General features: G+C 35.5%; 5 protein-coding genes and 1 pseudogene across 13 annotated transcripts; 5 read left to right on the top strand and 1 right to left on the bottom strand.

Moving 5' to 3' along the window:
* Positions 1-436: 436 nt before the first annotated feature.
* AT5G19050 (alpha/beta-Hydrolases superfamily protein) lies at positions 437-3,339 on the bottom strand. The gene is made up of 9 exons (NM_121910.5): positions 2,761-3,339; positions 2,270-2,346; positions 2,030-2,135; positions 1,816-1,908; positions 1,660-1,725; positions 1,376-1,521; positions 1,162-1,270; positions 979-1,043; positions 437-764 (listed from the first exon to the last, which is right to left on the bottom strand). Exons 1-9 carry the CDS (start codon positions 3,034-3,036, stop codon positions 617-619), a joined length of 1,086 nt encoding a protein of 361 aa, NP_197406.1. The 5' UTR covers positions 3,037-3,339; the 3' UTR covers positions 437-616.
* Positions 3,340-8,629: 5,290 nt separating this feature from the next.
* IPT5 (isopentenyltransferase 5) lies at positions 8,630-10,567 on the top strand. 3 transcript variants are annotated; one of them, NM_001343584.1, is made up of 2 exons: positions 8,630-8,819; positions 8,936-10,567. In NM_001343584.1, the coding sequence occupies exon 2, from the start codon at positions 8,962-8,964 to the stop codon at positions 9,952-9,954; it is 993 nt and encodes a 330-aa protein (NP_001318596.1). In that variant the 5' UTR covers positions 8,630-8,819; positions 8,936-8,961; the 3' UTR covers positions 9,955-10,567. The 3 variants fall into 3 exon arrangements, with proteins under 3 accessions (NP_001318596.1, NP_001332154.1, NP_197405.1); NM_001343585.1 differs by having other exon boundaries at positions 8,661-8,819; positions 8,933-10,563; NM_121909.2 differs by lacking the exon at positions 8,630-8,819 and having other exon boundaries at positions 8,930-10,506.
* A 2,617-nt stretch (positions 10,568-13,184) lies between these two features.
* AT5G19030 (RNA-binding (RRM/RBD/RNP motifs) family protein) lies at positions 13,185-14,969 on the top strand. Of its 5 annotated transcripts, none has more exons than NM_203079.2 (4): positions 13,185-13,508; positions 13,594-13,662; positions 14,466-14,572; positions 14,759-14,960. In NM_203079.2, the coding sequence occupies exons 1-4, from the start codon at positions 13,262-13,264 to the stop codon at positions 14,771-14,773; spliced, it is 438 nt and encodes a 145-aa protein (NP_974808.2). In that variant the 5' UTR covers positions 13,185-13,261; the 3' UTR covers positions 14,774-14,960. The 5 variants fall into 5 exon arrangements, with proteins under 5 accessions (NP_974808.2, NP_197404.2, NP_001332025.1 ...); NM_121908.5 differs by having other exon boundaries at positions 14,745-14,960; NM_001343582.1 differs by having other exon boundaries at positions 13,198-13,508; positions 14,447-14,572; positions 14,759-14,969.
* A 153-nt stretch (positions 14,970-15,122) lies between these two features.
* On the top strand, positions 15,123-17,374 carry AT5G19025 (Ribosomal protein L34e superfamily protein). 2 transcript variants are annotated; one of them, NM_001203406.2, is made up of 2 exons: positions 15,123-15,993; positions 17,078-17,374. In NM_001203406.2, exons 1-2 carry the CDS (start codon positions 15,260-15,262, stop codon positions 17,121-17,123), a joined length of 780 nt encoding a protein of 259 aa, NP_001190335.1. In that variant the 5' UTR covers positions 15,123-15,259; the 3' UTR covers positions 17,124-17,374. The 2 variants fall into 2 exon arrangements, with proteins under 2 accessions (NP_001190335.1, NP_001330658.1); NM_001343581.1 differs by having other exon boundaries at positions 15,167-15,993; positions 17,066-17,364.
* A 12-nt stretch (positions 17,375-17,386) lies between these two features.
* MEF18 (mitochondrial editing factor 18) lies at positions 17,387-19,752 on the top strand. Its single transcript, NM_121907.3, has one exon. It carries the CDS (start codon positions 17,515-17,517, stop codon positions 19,570-19,572), a length of 2,058 nt encoding a protein of 685 aa, NP_197403.2. The 5' UTR covers positions 17,387-17,514; the 3' UTR covers positions 19,573-19,752.
* A 1,641-nt stretch (positions 19,753-21,393) lies between these two features.
* AT5G19015 lies at positions 21,394-22,581 on the top strand (annotated as a pseudogene; the record flags this gene model as incomplete). The annotated part of the gene is made up of 1 exon: positions 21,394-22,581.
* Between the last annotated feature and the right edge of the window lie 1,302 nt (positions 22,582-23,883).

Below are 23,883 nucleotides of genomic sequence, written 5' to 3'. Positions count from 1 at the left end.
TTCAAATAATTCTTCTTTCCTTATCTTCTTTTATTGCAAGAACTAAATACTTACATAATTTATTCTAAATTTGAATATACTGGTATAAATTTTGAACAGAAGAGAAAAGAAGATATAGATTAGTATGATGTTGTTTGGCAAAAAAAAAAAAAAAAAAAGATTAGTATGATGTTGAATTGTTGATTGTTTTAGGAGGAAACAGTTATGTATACACTAATGGAAATTTCTGTTATTTACCTAACCTTTGGACAACTCAATGCCTATTTATTGGTGTCAGTGTTTGGTATTTGGTACTATCATCTTACCAAACACTCTGTTATATCATCTTTACCGTTTACCTTTGATTGCTTACTGATTTAGTTTTTTCATAGTTTCCCAAAGCATCTCTGTTCAAGCTTAACTTATGGACTCAGCAAGACAAAACCAAGCAACAAAAGAAGGATATAATAAGGAAGACACTTTTCTTAATGATCCAAGTATATATCAGAACAAAAGGACAACAATTTACTTTTTTACTTTTTAAGGATAAATGGTTACGAATCAGCCAAGAAGTGAATTAATTCATGAGATTCAGATTTGGATAAGTTTTTCATCCACATAAATGGAAAAAGCAGATTTAGCTCCAAGGATCATCCCAACCACTGGGTCCTTCTCTTTTGACAAAACCAATGATGGCTTGAACAGCTTCATGAACTCTATTGGAGAGAGAATGATTCCCATGCTCTATCTCCACTTTCTCTGCTCCTCCCATTGCTTTACTTAATCTGTAATCACAAAGATCAAATCAATCCTTTTGATCTGATTGTTCATGTCCAATCATTTCGATATCATTTTGATCCAAAGTTTGCATCTATAGTTCTTCATATATACCAATTTTAACTTAAATTGCAAACAAATGAAAAAAATGGGACATCCATGTCTATGTAAGGTGTCTTCAGTTACAGATTCTTATAATTACTTTAGTTTAACTGCCCTCACCTATTGACCAATGCTTTTTTGTCGACATAATCTGGTACATACTCATCACCCATGGAGAAAATCACCTGTGTAGAACCAAGACATAGATGATATAAGAAGCTAATCAATGCCCAATTGGCCACAACTAGAAAAATTTATGTTCAGCGGGACTGGAAATGCTTTTGATTAGTTTTTTTTTTATACCTGACAAGGTGTGTTAGCCATATGGCCAAGTCTAGTTTTCAACTGATCATCACTAAGGTCAGAACTAAACATATCGTCATCTCCCATGTAAGCGCAGAGGGAGTGATATCTGCAGGAAGCAAGCAAAAGATTGATTTTTGTATTTAGACATGTTCGAATCACAATTTTTCCATTTTCAAAGCTACGAATATGGTAGAAGGAAATAGATATTGACCTATAAGCAGAGATTGGAGCACAAGGATCAGCTTCTCTAGGCATTAGCTCCTCTCCTCGACCTTCTTTTATCATGTTTGCAGCCAAGTCTATCATAGCAGGTGTTTCAGGAAGCGTTGCTTTGTACTCTCTATCGCTGACTGGTGCCTAAGTAAGCATTGCAATAGGCAATATGATCAAAGCTACACTACAGTCAGAACATATGATACGAGGCCTTTCACATAATAAAAAGTGTAGCTTCAAGAGAGAACGCAAAATAGAAGTCAAAGAATCTAGGACTCGCACCTGTAAAATTGCAGCCCGGACAGCTCGGGAGCATGCCGCATTTGTTCCCATATAATACACAATGTCCTGTTTCAAAATGCGAGAAGACACAAGTTTCTGTCATAACTTTTCTTTCAGAACCATGATCAAAAAGTGTTTGAGGGCTTAACCAATCACCTGACAGCCAGTGCTATGACCAAGCAGAACAACACCTTCAGAATTCTCTTTGTTGATGAGGTGGTTTATTAGCTGGTCGATTTCTTGTGCATCCTTCATCAGAAGAAACAAAGATATATTGTTTAGTATATTGCGGAATGGAGAAATTCTTAGTTTTTTCCCAGAGACTAACAATATTACAAGGCAAGATGAAATTATATGAAATAACTCTTACTTGTTTCAAGCTGGAAGTGCCAAATCCAGAATATGAAGAAGACATCAGTAGTTGAACAAGTGACCATTTCTCTTTATCCAAAGCAATCGCAAGAGGTTCCAAGTAACTGAAACAGCCAATTTGCAAATGTTCTATCAATTAATATACATGAAGCAAACATGATTCGATAAGGTATCTGCACTGTACACAATTTCTCCCAAAAGATAAAGATTTAGGTCAAAGAGAGAAGAAGCTACATACTCAGTAGCTAAAAGTCCATCAGTTAATCCACCGATAAATATCACTTGTTGTTTATACTCTCCGGTCTTAAAAGCAACCTGGTGATGCATAAACAGACAAGGAAGCTGATGTTACTATACCCAACAATCTATAGTAAACCTATTCTGATTTTCAAAAAGGATCCATCTTTGTAAACTTTGATCAAAGCTGCTACAAGTGGTCAACTAAAATCATCTAACTTGATGCAAAAGTTGAAATCAAGGTCTCACATGGCTTGGAACGTTGACCTAAATTTTCATTGACTTTCTTCAACGAACCTTAAACATGATCAGCAAACAAGCTTGTGATGAACACAATGTTTGCTAAAAACAGTCACGAAGCAATATAACAACACACATATTTAAGCAACCCTAGAATCACGAAATGATAATTTATTATTCAAAATTTTGTGTCTTTGCTTCGAAGTAACTCAAAAGCAATTCAATTTAACAAATCGAAATCGAGAAGCGAACCTGAATTGATTTAGGACCGTATTTGAACAAAACACCGCGAAATTGATTCTTCCCTTTGATTGGTCCACCGTAATCTCCGCTTCCGCTTCCTCCTCCAGCCATGGAAGAGCTTTTAGATAGCTTCGCGGTGCCGGATTTATCACCACGACCACGAACGATCCCGGAGAACCATGACGTGGTTGTTGAGGAAGACGAAGCAGCCGCCGGAGAAGATGATGATCCCGATGTTGACGCCGCAGCAGCGGCGGCGGAAGAAGATGGAAGCGAGAGAGACATATCTAGCGACTGTGTGTGACCGTTTCAGATTTCGTTTTCGTCTTTGCGAGACAAATGAAACGAAATTTTAAAGAGTGAAATACACGCGCCGTCATACGCGTGGCGAGAGAAAGTCGTTGGTATTCATGTCGGACTTTTGAAGTTTTTGATTGCGTCTCAAATTTATTATGTATAATAACGTCTAAATACATAATTAGTCTCTAATCTCAACTACGATGGCTCATAATGTAATTATAATATTATTTCGTGTCATTTTCATATATGGTTAGTAGGAAAATAAATTAATAATTCTTATTTAACAAGAGTGAATGGTTGAGTATAATGTTATTTCTTATTTTGATACCCCTATTCAGGAACTTATTATGATCTTAATAAGAATTAATAAGAAGGCCTTAGAGTAACTACTAATCTATGAATCCATTAGTAAAGCCCAATAAAAGACTTGCCAAGTTTAAAAGCCAACTTAGCATTATCCGATTTGAGAATTACGAGGATAATCGGCCCAACATGTTTAGCATCAAGTTTACGAACTATATAAATTGCTTTGATTGATTAAATGCAAGCATCAAGCACACACATCGTAACTTGTATACATGCATACGTACTATTTGTACTTTAATATGAGCATCAGAGCATGTGTTGTTTCTTTGACCAGACGACAAGTTTAAAGACACGATAGTCGAAGAATTTTCATTGTTGTCCCGTAAATGATACAGAAGTGATATATCGATCTAGTACTTTAGTGTAGTGACTAAAACCTTTAAACAAAACAAATTTAGTATAGTGATTTTCTCTAGTTTTCCCCCCCCCCCCAATATGTATTAGATAATTTTATCGCTCGATATTCTAAAAATTTGTGTTCCGGTGCAAAGATATAATACAAAGCAAAATCGATCGGACAAAACAAAATGTCTGATTCAGAACTCCCACCACGCCAGCAATTTTCTTAATCTAGCTACTAGTGGACTAATAATATAGCTTTGCTTAACCTAATGGTAATTGGCACACACATTTTTTATTGTATAGTTAAATTACAATATTTTGATATTAATGATAATAACACATTAGCAATTTATTTATGATATCCGTTCCAGAGAAGAATAAGAAAATTTCAGAAATATCTTATCTGAGTTTATATTATACCAAATTATTCTACATTATTAATAAACGTATAAATTGGATAAAATTAATAATAATAGACGTATATATATAATCAGATATTTTACGACTTAAAGAGTCTAGGACTGTAGAGAAACACAAGAACTCGATCGATGCATGGTTGGTTATTTTGTATGTTTTAGTTTTAGTTTCTTAAGTTAATAGGTAAACCTATGCAACTCTTTTTAAAAATTTGTAAAGAGAGGAACACGAATAGGAGTGAATATAAATGCTACATGCGTCCGAATCTAACTATGTACATAATGTATTCTAACATTATATAAGTCCAATATAGAATACTCTATCAAATCCATAATAACGTACGGGCGTAATTATTTTCTTCCAAGAGGGAGAGGGAGAGAGAAAGAGAGAGATATTCTAAATGCAATTGTGTGGTTGATTAATCATTTGCAAATGACTCCAAAATACATCTAGTACTCTTTAATCAAAACATCACCATCTATCTATCCACACGACGCATTTTTTTATATTGCATTGGCACTAAAAAAATTTATTAGAAAAGTGAGATAATGAATTATGTACTAACGGAACAAAACTTCTTAATTACATTCGTGCAACGCAGCAAACACTTGCAAGCTCAATCCTACACCTATATTATAGCGATGAAGGATCAAGACAAGACGCTAATTAAGCTGGCAAGTTTTGGCTAAGTTCTAGCTTCGATATGTTGATGAAGTTCGATTAGAGTTGGCTATAAACTCAATTTTTTGTTTCATATATTGGACTTTTCCAAAAATTACTAAAATACTATCGGTTTAATAAAAAGAAGTCGTGATTCATATTTTTTAATATGAGATTGATGAACCAAACGAGTCATATGCTGGTGGATATATTTTTGGTAGCCTTAATCTTTTGCTCGAAAGACAGGCTAGTTTTCACAGCGAATTTACAATGCTAACCACCTTCACCTTCTGGTCGAGCGCTTCCTCAAGAATATTTTATAATTACATTTTTGTTCATTCTGTTCTTAATATATCTTTTTCTTAATTTGTCTCGTCGTATGTGTATTTATTCTTATGCCTTTATAGACCCAGATGGATTGCAAAAAATATGTTATAAAATATGAGAAACCCTATCTCCACTTTGGAGCATGATAACATTGTTAATTTTAAAAGGGCACTCTAATTTAATAATTTTAATCAATTTGTTCCTTTTCTATAAAATTTTGATAGTTGTAATATTACTATTATCGAACCGAATAAAATTTGTTTTTTATTTCGAAAATAATAATGGGTAAGTCTTTGCCTCTTTGGCATTGGCCCCTACCAAAGAAGAAAAACTAAAGATTAACAAAAAAGAAAAAGAAAATTCAGAGAGAATAAATAGCTATCAATGTCAAATCTATGTTTCTTTTTAATGAGTGTACGGACAGATTTTCTAAACGGAAAATTAAGAATAACCCTATTAACATGTGTAAGTTTTTTTAACATTAAACCAAAAAAAACATGTGTAAGTTTTTTTTAGTCAATAAAATTGTAAAAACTAAACAAGTAAAAAGATAAAGGTGGTTGCCATTAAATCGAAGATTACCATTTCAATGTTGAAATAGAACAGAAAAAATAGTTTCAACCAATTGTTTTAGCTATTAAGCCAACTGAAACATATGTTTAACTACGTTTTTTTATCAGTAATATTCAGATATATTACAAATTTCTAGTTTTTTTTAATGGTGGTGCATCTAAGTGTTTGTAAAAAAGGTGTAAAATAATACATCTAAGCACTTTTCAAACTTAAAAAAAAACTCTAAATCCAGTTAACCAATTTTTTAAATAAAGATTAGACAAATTTTGGAAAATATATTTTTGTGAGATATAACAACTTATATATATTATCTACCGTCTTGTAATATCAAGCAATGTTATTAGTGATTATAAGGCATCGAACAATTGTGTTTTCAAAGAAAAGCAAATTCCATTGCTCGTAGCTTTGTTGAAAGAAAATAGATCCCCCAAATTGTTGTCACCTCGTGATAGCTACTTTTTATATAATGGACGATTAAATATAGACCCATTACACAGAAAATAAATTGATTAGATTAAAAAACATATAGATTACAAGTTATGGCCAAAATATTTTCAAATCTACAACCAAAACAAAAATCCATATTTTTAAATTGATAACAAATATATTGAACTAAATGAATGTTTGTATGGAGGAATCCACCAGCCTCTTCTCATGGCTTAAGTTGACTATACCCATTTTTTTTTTTTTGTACTTTAGTCTGCAACTATACCATAATTATCATTTTAAATATTATATCATTACTACAATAATATTTACTTCTTATGAAACTAAATAATTGCTTCATAAAAGCTATATAACAAATCATACCCTCCCTGAACAGCCCCACTTCTGTTTAGAATTATATATTTGTGTCAATTAGTTGTTGTTGTTTTGTCAACCAATATCAATTTATTAAATAACTATTTCAACCTTACGTCAACCCCTATTTCGACCGTGCATGTCATTTTAGTTTTTTTTTGTGCAATACCTTTATTGCACAGTATGCATATATATCAGAGGCTTTTGGTTGGTCTTTGAGGCCATAGAATTTAGAAAAAAGGAATATTGTATATTTTTGTTTTGCAATGCAAGCGTACATGTAGTTATAAAAAATTTGAATTCGATAAACATTATTTCTTGAAACTGAACGACACTATACATCATCAAATTTATCGTTAGAGGTTAACCCAATATGATATCTTAATTTATTCCATTCACTAAACGTCCAATCAATTTAAATTTAGTCCAATCCACTAACTTAAACACATCATATAATCTTTGTTCCCTCTTATAATGATAATGACTCTCGTACAAGCAAGTTAAATTTCTTATGATTTAATTTTCTTATCATCATTAGGAACGTATACAATTATTTTAGGTTTTGAGTGATAGTGATCTTTTCTAGATATCCATTACAATTTTGCACTGGTTTTATCTTTGTTTTCTTAGTTTAGCAAATAATAACATATGAGCTGAATTGCAAAAAAAAATCTTGTACTATTCGATTCATTTTTGCATGGTCACATTCAGTCTCCTAACAAAACAAATATTTTCTTTAAATAAAAGTAATAATTTAAGGCTGTTTCAAGATGTGTACTCATATGACAAATTAATTTTTATGATTCTAGCTAGGCTGTTTCAATTACGATTATTGCTTGCCAGTATAGAACAATTACTACAACAAAATTCGTTACTTTAAAAACAAGTTTTTCAATCAAATCGAGTAGATTTTTTTTCCTTTTAACCTTGTAGACTTGAAAGGCTATTGATGTATGTTTTTCCATCATAAATTTTAGTGCTTTACATATTTTGCTTTCGTAAACAGTAAACACCCTTAACAATGTATGTTATGAACGTCCCGTTTCAATTAAGAATAGTTAGTGGCAATTAACAAAAAATGGATGTTTGGGAATAAGCCAAATAGCAAAAAGCTAAAAACCGAAAGCCAAAATTATTTAAAAGCTTTGAGACCTTAATTTATTCGAGCCAGAAATCGCATCACCAATTTAATTTTAGTTGATTCCACTAACATTGTAATTAGTGTTCTATATTTGTATATTGATTTTTTTTTTTTTTTTTCAAATTGAAAACTTCTATATGTGTATAATGATGTGATAAGGTCCGACTCCGATCAAACATGCGAGGGTGTTTGAGATTTCTTATACATATATGTACATGTGTTCGACTTCACAAAATTTTTCTTAAAGCAGTAATAGTGTTATAAATACCACATTGATATTTTAACCATATCAACTTTATCAAGGAAAACATAATGATATATAGAAAAAATATAATTATATAAGTTCACTGTATTTGTCAATTATTTTCTAGATATTTTATATGGAATGAATCTACTGCAACGGTGGATTTGATAGAGGACCAGAGTTGTGGAGGTGTGCAGGAAGCTTTTCGCTTTGGAAAAAACAGTGAAATTATTGACATTTGTGTGTGAGCTAACTGTGTTGTGCTTTGCCCCCAACAAAAAAAAATAAAAAAATCTGTGATTAGCTAAGTTAGCTCATCGACAACAAGCTACTATTCATCAATTATGTAACAGTGAAATTACTATGAACGGTTCTATATCTGTTACAGTGAAGATTTACAATAAAATTACCTCCGCTAATTTACATTAACTCTCTCATTTATCAAACTCCTATGTCCTAACCCCTGATTTAGAAGTATTATATCACTTTCGTTTAAAAAAAAAATATATTTCCTAAGCTTATTACTATTATTTTTGTTATACTAACTGGTGAAAGAACCAATCACATTCAATGATTCTTGAGTGAAAGAGACGAATAGAAATATATGTATGTATCATTTTGAGACACGTGTTATGGAGCTAGTGTCCGTAAAATATAAAACAAAATGAATAACATCAACATTTCACAGTAACATTCCTCCAGCCACTATAAATTCGAAGCCGCGATCCTTTCCTCAACATATGCTCGTTGAGAGCAAGATAAGTTTCAGTATTTCTATATATGAACTATCACACTTGAGCTATAATCAATCTTAAACAAGAAAAAAGGAAGATTATTGTTATTTTTATAGAAATTGACAGGGAAGAGACAGTGCTCCGGGGAACAAGCCACTTCAAGGTTAGTAATATCCGGGAACGGTGTCTCTACTTTGACATCAAACGAATCTATTGCATGTTATTATGCTTCTAATTAGTTCTGTCTTAAAAATATTAATTACATAATTAATCCAGCAGGGGAAGTTAAAGGAGTTTTTATAAGAATGAAGCCATGCATGACGGCTCTAAGACAAGTGATTCAACCATTGTCGTTGAACTTCCAAGGAAACATGGTGGACGTTCCGTTTTTCCGGCGAAAAGACAAGGTTGTTTTCGTCATGGGAGCCACCGGAACCGGCAAATCTCGTCTAGCCATTGACCTAGCCACTCGTTTTCCGGCGGAGATTGTAAACTCCGACAAGATCCAGGTCTATAAAGGTCTAGACATTGTGACTAACAAAGTCACTCCTGAGGAAAGCCTTGGCGTTCCTCACCACCTTCTCGGCACCGTCCACGACACTTACGAAGATTTCACGGCGGAGGATTTTCAGCGTGAAGCAATCAGGGCCGTCGAGTCAATCGTCCAGAGAGACCGTGTCCCGATCATAGCCGGTGGTTCCAATTCTTACATCGAGGCTCTGGTCAACGATTGCGTTGACTTCCGGTTAAGGTATAATTGTTGCTTCTTGTGGGTCGACGTCTCTAGACCGGTTTTACACTCGTTTGTCTCGGAGCGAGTTGATAAGATGGTTGATATGGGTCTCGTCGACGAGGTTCGCCGCATCTTCGATCCGTCTTCGTCGGATTACTCCGCTGGAATTCGCCGAGCCATTGGAGTTCCAGAGCTCGACGAATTTCTCCGTTCGGAGATGCGGAATTATCCGGCGGAGACGACGGAGAGACTTCTTGAAACGGCGATCGAGAAGATTAAAGAGAACACTTGTTTGCTTGCGTGTAGACAATTGCAGAAGATTCAAAGGCTTTACAAGCAGTGGAAGTGGAACATGCACCGTGTCGACGCGACGGAGGTTTTTCTCCGACGAGGAGAAGAAGCTGATGAGGCTTGGGATAACTCAGTGGCTCATCCGAGCGCACTCGCCGTCGAAAAGTTCCTTAGTTACAGCGATGACCACCATTTGGAAGGCGCCAATATTCTCCTACCGGAGATCTCTGCCGTTCCGCCTCTTCCAGCCGCCGTGGCGGCGATTTCCCGGTGAGGTAAAACAGGAACAAATCAATGTATACGACGATGACGAAAGAAGGGAAGTTTAAAGAAAAGAAAAACCATAATAGTGCCACGTGGCGAGATTGGTCGGAAAGAGGATTAAGCCATGATATTGCCACGTGGCGAGATTGGTCGCTGTCTTGGAGAAGATGATGACCTTTTAATTCTGTTACTTAAAGAAAGTGTGTTACGGTTAAACGGAAAAAACAGTTTTGAGGGAAGTGAGCTGCACGCGCGGGGCGGACGCAGATAATTTTTCCCTTATTTTATTTTCCGGGTATAGTACTTTAGGGCTAGGGTGTCGTGCGGAATAGTGTACGGTTTATACGGTGGACTAGTCAGGTTTAAGAGAGAGATCGTTGGTCAACGCGGTTTTGTTAAAAAAGAATAAAGGATCCAACGGACTAAAAAGGGAGTTTTGTTGTGTTGGACATTGACCCAACTTTTGGCGGCGGATTGCCGTCCGATACGTGTTTGGGGTGACCTGATGTTGTTAAATAATTCAATCAAACGGCTGTGAAGTGATTATTGTTAATATTGTTTATAATCGTCTTTGTCCATGAGCTTATGTGTAACTACTATCATCTTCGTTATAAAAAGACGAATGGATTTGAAAATTGCGATTAAATTAACAATTCTGATATAAAAATATCTATGAGAAAAATTATGTATTCGATAAGAGATTCTTGTGTGAGTTGATGCCCACTACCCACCGCCACACACCAAAAATATGAATACATGCCTTTTTCGAAAAAGTGGTATGGCTTTAAATTCTAAATTTATTCCTTACATTTATAGTATATACAGTAAGTAATATGATTTTTGTAACTTCACGTACTATTCTGTATTTATCATAGAGCTCCTTTGTTTTTTTTTGTTTTTTTCCTTAAATTTACCTTCAATTAAACGAAACAAGGTTACATAGTGCCTCCAAATTTAGGACTGTTGCGTTGCAGATTGATTAAAAAGGACTTTCATGTAGTTTATGTGGATCGCTTCATCTAACTCCATTAGCCTCACTGCTTTGGTTGAGTGGATGAACCGAATTTTAGTTATGGTTTATGCTTTTATGTTTTTACTTTTTTTGTTATGAAACCATTTCTGTAGGTTTATAATCATCGATTGTAAACCTAAATTGTTTTCATTTCTATAAAATATTTACATTCTTAGCAAAAAAAAAAAAAAAAAAAAAGTAGTTTATGTGTTTCATTTATTTATTTCTCTACTTGATTAGTTGGCTGGAGTAAGTTGAAGAAATGTATATATATATGTATATATAGTTGAAAATAAAATTTGGTTAAATACTTGTCTTCAATTATATAGCTAATTAATGTCTTCAACTCTTGCAAATTGTCTTGTTGTATTGATTTTTGTTAATTCCGTACTCCGTTATAAAAACTACGGGTAGCTGAATTTTGGTAACTAGGATATTTGTGGTTCGTTGCTTACCAGTTGCATGCATTGAATTTGAGGGTAAATATACTAGAATATGTATCATGTTAGTTTTGCTAACGACCAATATCGTCTACCAATACGCGTTAGCTAGGCTTCAGTATATATATTAAGCTTAGCTACCATTATATAAATACTTTTGTCTTTTTATCATAACTAAAATGCATTTTGTTGAGGTATAAAAATTGTAAATTTGTAATAATTGGGCCAAAAATGTGGGATGGATGTCAAAAACTATTCCCATTAGGCAAGTTGCTTTAGAGTTTTGAATGCCTCAATTATTAGGCATTGTCACGTTAGATGTATTCGAGCCACAAGCTGTTTTTCATAACAATAATATTGTTTTCCAACATTTCAATTAGTATTACTTTATTTATCTTACAGCTTTGTATCAATGCGTGTCATCAAAGAAAAACAACTCGATATCAATTGGCATTGTTGAATTATTTTCATTTTCTTAAGCGAAACCATGTTTGTATTAACGTGTGATTTGACTAACTCAGTTTTATTTAAGCTAAGTAAAGTATGTTCCCACTTATATGTACTTTCAAATCAGTCATTAAAGACATACTTTTCATAATTTTCGTAAGTTATTCTTATATGAATTATTTTATGCAAGAATATAACTCACGAAAAACTGTTATTTGGAAAGATGCATGCATGAGTCAGTATAAGTCTCATCATCTTTGAATTTTAAAGCAAAGTTATGGGCAATGATTAATTATGTCTATAAGACAAGTTGGTAATCTTTATTCTCTTATATGCTACTACCTATTGGTGGAAGTATGCAGTTCTCGTGTAATTTTGAAAAAACATCGCGAATTAGGGCAACTTTTATAGTAAGTACGAATCTTAATTTTCGACCACTACAACATTTTACTTTTTTTTTTGGTCGAGAAGACTGAAGAAAACTGGATGAGATGCGTTTGTGATATTTAAGATTTATATTTGTACAACAGTCACTAAATTCTTTTTTTCTTTTTTGATCATAAAACAATATAGTTTCCTTTTGGTTTGAAAGTTTAACACACAACTGTCTCTAAATTCACATGTTCCTAACTCAACGTGTGACATATATGTTGAGTTGATTAGTTTGATGTTTCAACCTCTAAAATAATAAAGAAAATGTAAGATTATGTAGTATCTAATTAAACAAGTATATAAAGTGTATCATTAGAGTATTATGTCTAGATATGAATTAATTAACATTTGATGAAAAAATGATTTTCCATCCAACATTTACTTTCGCTTAACGCGTGGATGACTAGATCCGGTAGTTCCAAATTTGCTTACTAGCTCATACAAATCTTCTAATCATGCATACTATAACCATTTATCTACCGGGCATATATAGACCCCAGTCACTATAGCTAGACCGTTCATTATTCGACTATCTCCATTTCCTGGAAACCAAAAAACGTAGTAATTTGGAATAAATTAGTAAGAACGGTCAGTTTCCATATAATCAAACATGCAAGTTCATTGAATTAGTTTAAACTTTCTTTCGGCCAAACCCTTGTCACCCAGATTTTCAGTCAGTTTCTTGCAGTTCCGTCACGCATCAATCGAAATGACTTGGTCTCGATCACACTACCTGGCCTCGACCATTGTTCGGCTTTAGGGATCAATCAAGTTCTAACCAATATTTTGTACATGTATGTAGTTGTAATGAATTAACGTGATCATGACAAGCCGAATACAAAAATCTTGCTTTAGATGGGCCGACATATTAGGCCCAATTTGGCAGATAAGCCTAATGGTATGTTAATGAGCCGAAAATAAACTCTAACTGATATCATCGTCAAAAGTTTTATAAGGTTTTTCGCCGGCGACGTACTTCGACGGAGATGGCTCTGTCTTCGTCGACTTTCCAAATCCCGTTCCTCAAACACCGTTACTTCGGAATGTCTCAAAATCTGAGGACACCTATTTTAACGATGTCTACAATCCCCAGAGATCGTTTGATTTCGTCATTTCATACGGCGCGAAGCAAACTCTGTTCTCCTCTCCGGACCATCAGCTGCGTCGCCGGAGACGATGAAACCAGAGAAGCATCTTCTCTTCCTTCTTCGATATCTTCGCTTTTCGTGAAAGGTATGTCTGATTTGATTCTCCCTCTTTGAAATTATGTTCCACTGTATTTAGGTTTCTACGAAATTGAATCCGTTTCCACTATTAGGGTTTTCGGATTCAGTGAGTGAAGGACGTTTAAAGAAAGTCTTCTCCGAGTTTGGACAAGTTACCAATGGTGAGTCTCTCTATATAGGATGATTCATAATTTCATATACAAGAACATTGAATATAGTGAATAGGTTGATTTGAAGCTCATTGTTTAGCTTGTGACTGTTCAATCGTAAACGAGAATGAAGCTTAGGAGGTTCATTAGGGTGAGTAGAAGAAAAGCCAGAGAATTTTTTATGCTGATCAATGATTTCTCTTTAAGCTCTTGACTGTGATAAGCAATGGTGTCAGAGCTTCCATTGTCTACTCTATGATATCTAAAGCTCCTAAATCTTATTTGGAGTAGAGCTTGTGGTACTCAAATAGTGAAGTTCTTTGTGAGGTTTTTGTTACTATGAGTCGTGGTCCGAATCAATACCAAGATAAGAGGATGAAAGATATGTGCTTTTGATATCACAAAGTGGTGTTGAGCAGAAGCAGAAATGGAAGCTCTGAAACGAAAAAACAAGTCCTCATGAGCTAAAGAGAAGCTATTGATTTGCTGAAAACTTTCTCTGCTTTTCTTCGTTATAATCACGTCTTTAGATAGAGAAAGAAATGAGAGAATTGTGGATTCTTGTTTGATACTATTTATGGTGGAATCATTGGCTAGATATTATTTGTTGTTTCTTAGTGTTTTTCTTTTCCCTTCATATAACTGTAAAACCTACGCTAGGTCGATTATAAGCAAACCTTGTGGTTAGTGAGTCAATTTTTAACAGCATTAAGAGTATCAATAGGTTAGCTTGATTAAGGAATTTGCGATTTAGCATCAGTCAGAAACCCGTTCAATCTTATTTTTCTTACTGTAGAGCACTACTTTTCTGGCAGTAAAAATCATCGCAAACGAAAGGACTCGGCAGTCACTAGGATACGGATATGTCTGGTTCAACAGCAAAGAGGACGCACAGTCGGCTGTCGAAGCCATGAACGGAAAGGTATATTATAAACTTCTTTGAATTCAATTTATCCTCTATGGTGTGGGTTTCATACTTTAGTGGGTCTTCAAGATCCATTTGACCAAACCTTATAACTTGATCCCGGATTGGTTATTTGTTCTTGATTGAACAAATAACATGAAATTGTTGTTGATACTGGTTTATGTTTTAGTTCTTTGATGGCAGGTTCATTCTTGTTAAATTTGGTCAGCCTGGTTTGTCCCGTCGCCGGAGACCACATTCCGATTTCCTTTTTGTAAATAAATGATCTTAACCATTTACTGTATGTTGTTTTATGAGAGAAGGTAATATACAATAACTCTGATTCAATAGGTAATAATTTTTTAATAATTAATATCCCATGGAATCAAAGTTTTTGCATTCACAATTTGTGTAGATTTTTTTAATAAAAATTTCACATAACACTAAGCTATAATTTCGTAAAGAAACAGAGATTCTTCTGTAGAAGAAATTCCTACTTCATTCTATCGGTCGAGCAATGTCGGCAACTTTATTCTTGTTTAAAAAAAAAAAAATCGAATAGTAGTTACTTCTCTCGTGACGTATTTTTCCGGTATTTATATATTTCACAAAGAATTCTTCAAAATTTAATTTAATTTCCAAAACCTATACATACACAGAGACTTATATGTAAAAGAAACCGGCCACCGTCGTCCTCCTCCTAACATGCTCCATCTCTTCCTCTTCTCCTCCGCCGCCTCCACCACCACCGCCGTAGAAGACAATTCCACCACCATGCCCCCTTCTTCTAGATCCGCCGCTAATCAAAACTCCTCCTCTTCTCTCCATCTCTGCAAACATTCACCGTCGGCGACTCTCGACCTCTTAATCCTAATCCTCGTCCTCTTCTCCGGCACATTCCTCCTCTCCTCTTACTTCTCATACCTTATCCACTCCTTATCTCTCCTCTCCTCTCATTTCCCTTCAATCACCATCTCCCTCTCCTCTCTCCTCCCTCCTCTAATCATCTTCTTCTCCTCCGATCACAGCACCGAAGATGAAGATCATCATCATCCCTCAGGAAAAATCCCTCCTCCGGCTTCGTTCTTCTTCGCATTCGCAGTTTTTTTCGCGGCTTCAATTGCGTTTCTCGACCTGTGTTGTGGTTCAAGATCAAGGAAATGTCGTAACCCTAAGTGTAAAGGAATGAAGAAAGCTATGGAGTTTGATTTGCAGTTACAGACAGAGGAATGTGTTAAATCCGGTTCGGTTAAAGAGATTGATCGGTTACCGTGGAAAGGAGGTAGTGAGAGTAATCCTGATTATGAGTGTTTGAGAGCTGAGCTGAGGAAGATGGCTCCGGTTAATGGTCGAGCTGTTTTGATTTTCCGATCAAAATGTGGTTGCCCTATTGCTAAGCTTGAAGGTTGGGGACCTAAGAGAAGTCGGCGTCATAAAAAGTAAGTTCCTTTCGAACTCAAAATGTTGTAGTTTTAAGCCTTGAATGATTCATGTTATTGCATTGGTTTGTGAATCTTGGCCACATTGGTTAGATGGAACTTGGTGACTAGTGAATTTGTAGGTTCTGTTTATCCTGTTCTTGCGACGTATTTATTGCCATTGATCATTTTGAGACCAGTTTGTAGTGAAGATTTATGTTTATGTAATCCTCCTCACTGGCTATGGATTTTAGACAAGTCTTTAGGCTTTGATACTCGTTTCTTATCGATAATGGTGATTCGGCTTTGTTATTCCTCGTGGTCGGTTGGCTTATTCCAGTTGTAATGATGAATGGACTTGTCAATTTGTGGACATATGAGTAGTTTTGCGGGTATGCTCTTCAAAGCCATGTTGTGATCTTTTCAGCACATTGAATCTTGTTTTTAAGAGGAAAGAGGAACAATTGAACATGGAATCTAGTTTTTTGATGTAATGTATTGTATGATAGCTTCTATCACCATAACGTTTTATTGGTTGAGAGACTTAACGCACATGCAGCCGTAACATGTGCATCATATACAATCTGTGATTTGAAATTTCCCCAGTTTCACTTTTTAAGTAGTTATGTGATAGCAGTGAGATGCTAAAAGATTCAAACTTTAGGATCAGGTTTAGAATATGAAGTAATGGGTGAGTCAATTGCAACTAAGGCGGGAAATGTTTCTTCGGCCTCAATGAGATTTTGTTCTAATAGGAAATAAGCTGCGTTGAATGACGTATTCATAATTTGCCATCAACTTGCCCTTTTGATTTTTTTTTTTCCTTTGTGAAAAGTAGTTCCACACTCTCTAGGACAATATGGATAGCTTCTGTCTAGCTTATTGCCTACCCATAGAGGACACAACTCCATTTTTAGTTGTAACCAATACTTCTATTTAAATCTGCTGGTGCATTGCTTTATTTGGTGATTCCTAAATTCATCATAGCTGCTTAGAATTCTTGATTTTAATATCTCTTTAGGATTCCATTTTGATTCACTGTGACTAGTATGATTGTCCAATCTTCTGTTGTGTATCTTACTTCGTTTGCAAGTATTCTCTGCAGATCGCCGGCAAAATTAGCTGTAAAGGGATGCATAGACAATCGCTGATCCAGAAACTTTCCAATCTATACTTACATATTATCACATTGAAATGTTGCAGTTGCAGAGGTTCTTCTTCATCTTCTCGGATAACATTCATTTAGTATTAGGAGGAAAAATATAAAATTATTGATTTTTTTCATTTCCTATAGAGTTAAATCCCTGAAACTCAAATGTCTTGTTACTCTCGAACACTTTCTCTGTGTAACTATATATACACTCAAGAAATATCTAATTCGAATGATCAAATCTAATGCCTTGTGTTGTATATTTGTAGTCTTTGTTTCACATAAAATAATGTAAAACCTATATATACACTGTGTGAGCTATAGAAGACGAGAGAGAAGTATAAAAAAAAGTCAAGCTTTAAGGTTTAGCTTTGTTGCTCTCATGATCTCTTATGATCAAATTGATTCGTTTTTTCCGGTCTCGGCGCTGTTGGGTCATTTCTCTGCAGGCGAGATGCTTCTCTGCTCCGAGTCGGACCCACTTCGATTTCTCCGGCGAAAGCTCCGATACTGAACGAGCTCTCGTCTCTGCTCTTGGATCGTGCGCTTCCAGTAATGACGTCACTTGTGGTAGACAGATTCATTGCCGTGTCTTGAAATCCGGTCTTGATTCTAATGGATACATATGTAATAGCGTTCTTAACATGTACGCTAAATGCCGTCTCTTGGCTGATGCGGAATCTGTTTTCAGGGATCACGCGAAGCTTGATTCTGCTTCGTTCAATATTATGGTTGATGGGTATGTTAGATCTCGTAGACTTTGGGATGCGCTTAAGTTGTTCGACGTAATGCCTGAGAGAAGCTGTGTCTCGTATACTACTTTGATAAAGGGTTATGCTCAAAACAATCAGTGGAGTGAAGCTATGGAGCTTTTTAGGGAGATGAGAAATTTGGGAATTATGCTAAATGAAGTTACTTTAGCCACTGTTATATCTGCTTGCTCACATTTGGGTGGGATTTGGGATTGTAGGATGTTGCAGAGTTTGGCTATTAAACTCAAGCTTGAAGGTCGTGTTTTTGTTTCGACGAATTTGCTGCATATGTACTGTCTTTGTTTGTGTTTGAAGGATGCTCGGAAGTTGTTTGATGAAATGCCTGAGAGAAATTTAGTTACTTGGAACGTGATGTTAAATGGGTACTCAAAAGCTGGACTTATTGAACAGGCTGAGGAATTGTTTGATCAGATTACTGAGAAAGATATTGTCTCGTGGGGTACAATGATTGATGGGTGTCTCCGAAAGAATCAGCTTGACGAAGCTCTTGTTTACTACACCGAGATGCTGCGCTGTGGAATGAAGCCTAGTGAAGTTATGATGGTGGACCTTCTCTCGGCTTCAGCTCGATCAGTTGGTAGCTCCAAGGGTTTGCAACTTCATGGTACCATTGTGAAAAGGGGTTTTGATTGTTATGATTTCTTACAAGCAACGATCATACATTTCTACGCTGTCTCTAATGACATAAAACTCGCTCTTCAGCAGTTTGAAGCGAGTGTTAAGGACCACATTGCGTCGAGAAACGCGTTGATTGCAGGATTTGTGAAGAATGGAATGGTTGAGCAGGCAAGAGAAGTATTTGATCAGACTCATGATAAAGACATCTTTTCATGGAACGCTATGATATCGGGTTACGCGCAAAGTCTATCGCCTCAGTTAGCTCTACATCTATTCCGCGAAATGATCAGTAGTAGCCAAGTAAAACCAGATGCAATCACAATGGTTAGTGTTTTTTCTGCAATTTCTTCTCTAGGATCGTTGGAAGAAGGGAAGAGAGCACATGATTATCTAAACTTTAGCACGATTCCTCCCAACGACAATCTAACCGCTGCTATAATCGACATGTACGCCAAATGTGGAAGCATCGAAACTGCTCTAAACATTTTCCACCAAACAAAGAACATTTCTTCTTCTACAATCTCTCCCTGGAACGCCATCATTTGCGGCTCAGCGACACATGGCCATGCAAAACTAGCGCTTGATCTCTACTCCGATCTCCAATCTCTCCCCATCAAACCGAACAGCATCACTTTTGTCGGTGTCTTGAGCGCATGCTGCCATGCAGGGCTAGTGGAGTTAGGTAAAACGTATTTCGAAAGCATGAAGAGCGATCACGGGATCGAGCCAGACATCAAACATTATGGATGTATGGTTGATTTATTGGGGAAAGCTGGGAGATTAGAGGAAGCTAAAGAAATGATCAAGAAGATGCCTGTAAAGGCTGATGTAATGATCTGGGGGATGTTATTATCAGCTTCACGAACTCACGGGAACGTCGAGATCGCCGAACTTGCGGCTACTGAGCTAGCAGCGATTGATCCATCTCATGGAGGATGCAAAGTTATGCTTTCGAACGTTTATGCAGACGCAGGGAGATGGGAAGATGTAGCTTTGGTTAGAGAAGAGATGCGAACGAGAGATGTTGAGTGGTCACGTGCCTTCAGTGGTGTTGTGTGAATTGTATTTAGTCTCGTAGTGGGCTTATTGTATGGGCCTATTAGAAACGAGTTAGGTTCGTGTTTTTATTGGGTCCTACCAAAGCAGAGCTGGCTATTTATTGCCCAAACGAAAGCGCGTGAATTTTTATAATCTTTATTTTCTCAACGAAAATTAATCATAAGAAATACATAATTTGACCCAAATTTTTAAGTAATATTAAAATAAATAATTTGAATTTTTCATTTGAGAAAAGTCAAATTATTTCTTTTTAATATTATTATCTTTTGAAATATCGTTATTTAATGTCTCACTTTGTAAGTCATTATATGATTTAGTAGTATGATCTGAAGATATTTGTAATCAAATGTATTTAAAAGTCTTTGAGATTGATCAAGCCTTGGGGTTTAAAATGCTAAAAGAAAAATAAAGAATCTTCAAGTTTGGCCCCTTTTAAATATGATTCATTACTGTGTTAAATAATACATTCTTTATGAATCATTCAAAGAATTACCTATTTATTAATGCTGAAAAGGAACAATCATTAGAGAAGTTAACAAAAGAAAAGATAATTATTAGTCCACACTATTAGTTTTTGGTATTTTATGATCCCTAATAATAAAAGTCATGTGATGCACATGGACTGAAGCATTTCCACGGTTCTTCGTGACCCTTCGTTCTTCCCTTGGTTTCCTTTGGGTTTGTTTATTAACTAATTAATAATTATTTCATTTCAAAAGCTATAGTATCTTATTTTAAAAAATATAGTATCATATTATCAGAAAATGAACAAATAATTTTGCTTCTATTTATTATTTAAATTAGTACGAATAACTAAGACTGTCTTTTGGTAAAATTATTATTTGATCTCGTTACAATAATTTCTGTGTAATCATATTTAGTTGTCAATTGTCATAGGCTCATGATACATTTTCAAGTAAGAAACAAATTAAAGAGAACATTTTGCTATTAATATAAGTATAAAAATCAGAATATTTAAAAAACTGTAAATTTTTTTTTTTTTTTTGAGAAAATATGCAATACATGTATGATGAATTGTTGGTCAAATGGGTGTTAAGAGCAGAATGATAAGATTGTTGTTGTGATTCTTAATAAAAATGATAATACTATGTTAATGGATCCACAAAAATACCGATGATTAAGAGTATTCTCTTAGTATACACACTACAAGAAAATAGGCGATTTGCGAGGGAAATTTGCGGTGGAAAACATCCCTCGCAATTTGCTACGGATTTGCAAGTGTATTACGAGGGAAGAAGAGAACTTCGCGAATCCCTCGCAAAATTTGCGACGAATATATCCCTCGCAAATCTGCGAGACGTTTGCGAGAAGTCTGCGTGGACCGCACCAATCCCAGCAAACTCGTCGCAAAATTGCGAGGGAGTTACGGGTAAACAGAATTCCTCGCAAATTGCGAGACGTTTGCGAGTAATATACGTGGAAAGCATCAATCCTCGCAAACTCATCGCAAAATTGCGAGGGATTTACGAGTAACCAAAATCCCTCGCAAATTGCGACGAGTTTGCGAGGATCGATTATTCTGTCGCAACTTTTGCGACAGAGTAGCGAGTCTTGGCGGGTTAGGTGAACATGTTTTTAATTATCTTACCAGTCTGGTTGGTAGGTGGGATTCCCTCGCAAATTTCAAGCAAAATCCTAGCAAATCCCTCGCAAATGCCTTGCAAATCCCTCGCAATTTTTTTTTGGGACATCTATAAATAGCCAATGAAATGTGTAAGAAATCATAACTCAAATCACAACATTTACTTACAAACAAAAAAAAATATTTTTTTTAAAAAAAAACTTATTACAAAAATAAGAATGTCTTGGGGCGGAGAGCATGAGATTTACACATTACGAAGTTGGATGTATAATCATAGAGATCAAGCGACCGGGGAGGTGACGAGAGAGTATTACGACGGACTGCGCGGTTTCATGTATCAAGCGACAAACGAACCATTTGTTCGTGAGAACGGTACAATATTCTGTTCATGTCGTAAGTGTCTCAATGAGAAATATTTGGAATTTAATGTAGTGAAGAAGCATCTTTATAATAGAGGATTTATGCCAAACTACTATGTATGGTTACGTCATGGAGATGGTTGTAGAGATAGCGCAGGAACTAGTAATACAAATTGTGGTGTCGAGCAACCTAGTAATTTTAATAATGATGCGAATTATGGTCAGGAAGTACCTGATCAATTTGGTTATGGGCATAACTAGGAAAATAGATTTCATGATATGGTTACAGATGCATTTCATGAAACTATTGCTTCATTTCCTGAAAATATTAGTGAAGAACCCAACCTAGATGCTCAACATTTTTACGATATGTTAGATGCTGTAAATCAACCACTCTACGAGGGATGTAGAGAAGGACATTCTAAGTTATCTTTGGCATCTAGGATGATGACTATTAAAGCTGATAATAACTTAAGTGAAAACTCTATGGATTCATGGACAGAATTAATTAAGGAATATGTTGTGTCTTTGTGTTTTTGGCCTGATTCAGTTGTGTTGTTGGTCTGAATAATATCATTGTATTTTCGGCCTAAGAGTTTTGCATTATGTCTATATGTTTCGACTTTGCTTTGATCATGTTTGCTTGTTTTGGTTATGAGTTTGTGACAGGTTGCTCCTAAGAAGAAAGGCAGGATTTATGGGGCTGGTTCATTGCAGCATGAGGCGTCTTCGGCGCATGCCGGACCGGTGCTTCCTCGAGATGATCCGGTTGTGCTTTCCCAGAAGCTGGCTGCTGTTGAAGCCCTCATTGCAAACCAGGCTGAGAAGATCACCAGTTTTGACGCATACTTTGATTACCTTGCCAAGAAGGATCCAGAGTTTGCTGCCTTGTTTCGAGTCAGATCCTCTTCAAGAACTGAACCAGTCAGCTCCAATCCACCTGATGCGCCTAATGCCACAACTGCTGGGATCGGACCTGAAGCTGTCGAACCTGAGGCTGTTGTAGCTAACCCAAACACTGGGTCATCTCCATCTGAGGCTTTCTAACATTCTGTATTAAGTTTCTTTTTCACTCATCAAAACTTGAATCTTTTGTTGGTTTGTTATGTAAAATTATTTGGCCTTCTAACATTCTGTATTCAGTTTCTTTTTCTGTACTTGAAACCTAAAATTTCAGCTTTTAAATATGAGTTTAAGGTTTCTTAATTAGTATTCAACTTCAAAGTTTAGTATAAAAATCCAATTAAGATAACCATTAAATATTGTTAAGTAGAACAGTAATCCCTATATTCAACAGTAATCATGCTTAAAACAAAACAGAAAAGAGTCGCTTATTTACCGCGAATCCATCGCAAACTTTACTACGGATTTGCGACTACAGATAAAAGCCACGCAAATCCATCGCAAATTTTGCGAGGCATTAGCGGGACAAAGAATTTGCGACTACTTTGCTACTGAAGTATTCCCTCGCAACTTGCGAGGAAAGAGCGAGGCTACTGTTGCAGCTAATATGCTACCGAGTACGTCCCTCGCAAATTGCGTGTGCTTCGCGAGTCTGGTCGTCCGTCGCAACTAGCGAGAAACTTGCGAGACCCGAAATTTGCTGTGAATTTGCTACGGATTGCTTCCCTTGCAAATTGCGTGTGTTTTGCGAGGCAACTTGTTCCTCGCAACATTTGCGAGGAACTTGCTACGAATTTGATTTTACGACGCGCGTTTTGCGAGGAACTGGAGTTCGTCGCAATTCCCTCGCTAAATGCTTTTTGCGAGAGACTAGCGACGGTTTCTTCCCTCGCAACTGGCGTGTTTTCTTGTAGTGACATCTACTTGAAGATTTAAAGCTTCGCTTTATTTATACGTTTGAAATCGATGCAAATGCAATTTTTCCAACCATGCAAAAGTTTACGCATGCAAGCACCTACAGTTATGAAGCAATTTCAAAGAACCCACCAAAGACAGAAGATATTAGATACGAAATACATATTTCAAATAAAATACTAGATTGACGATTGCATATATAAGTTTTTGTAAGTTTCTTGTACCATTGTACATAACTCATAAATATTGTCTCTAGATAATTAAGTATGTCTTATCGGTCAAATTCTATATCTTAAAAATAAGTAAGATTACTCATTAACTGCATACGAAAAAAAATTTAAACCACTCATTTCAATCGGATTCGAAATATAGGATAATCCACTTCATTTATATGTCTTTAACAACGACTATGACACGAAAGAAAATTATAAAGTAAACGAACTATTTATTATTGTAATAATTATAAGTCATCACTAATCCATAATAAATCGGATATCTATTCATTAAGAAGAGCATATATTAAAATAGTTT

The sequence above is a fragment of the Arabidopsis thaliana genome, chromosome 5, assembly GCF_000001735.4.
Source record: "Arabidopsis thaliana chromosome 5, partial sequence".
Lineage (NCBI taxonomy): Eukaryota > Viridiplantae > Streptophyta > Magnoliopsida > Brassicales > Brassicaceae > Arabidopsis > Arabidopsis thaliana.
Note: the sequence above shows the minus strand (reverse complement) of the source record. Positions and strands in the feature narration are given on the sequence as shown.

Bases quoted from the DNA above. Each gene is read 5' to 3' on its own strand.
- MEF18 (NM_121907.3), top strand. From the start codon at position 17,515: ATGATCAAATTGATTCGTTTTTTCCGGTCTCGGCGCTGTTGGGTCATT.
- IPT5 (NM_001343584.1), top strand. From the start codon at position 8,962: ATGAAGCCATGCATGACGGCTCTAAGACAAGTGATTCAACCATTGTCG.
- AT5G19025 (NM_001343581.1), top strand. From the start codon at position 15,260: ATGCTCCATCTCTTCCTCTTCTCCTCCGCCGCCTCCACCACCACCGCC. The intron at 15,994-17,065 runs GTAAGTTCCTTT...TTCGTTTGCAAG, and splicing joins AGAAGTCGGCGTCATAAAAA to TATTCTCTGCAGATCGCCGG.
- AT5G19050 (NM_121910.5), bottom strand. From the start codon at position 3,036: ATGTCTCTCTCGCTTCCATCTTCTTCCGCCGCCGCTGCTGCGGCGTCA. The intron at 1,909-2,029 runs GTAAGAGTTATT...CTTCTGATGAAG, and splicing joins GCACTTCCAGCTTGAAACAA to GATGCACAAGAAATCGACCA. The intron at 1,044-1,161 runs GTATAAAAAAAA...GGTTCTACACAG, and splicing joins TGGCTAACACACCTTGTCAG to GTGATTTTCTCCATGGGTGA.
- AT5G19030 (NM_121908.5), top strand. From the start codon at position 13,262: ATGGCTCTGTCTTCGTCGACTTTCCAAATCCCGTTCCTCAAACACCGT. The intron at 13,663-14,465 runs GTGAGTCTCTCT...CTTTTCTGGCAG, and splicing joins GTTTGGACAAGTTACCAATG to TAAAAATCATCGCAAACGAA. The intron at 14,573-14,744 runs GTATATTATAAA...TTTATGTTTTAG, and splicing joins TCGAAGCCATGAACGGAAAG to TTCTTTGATGGCAGGTTCAT.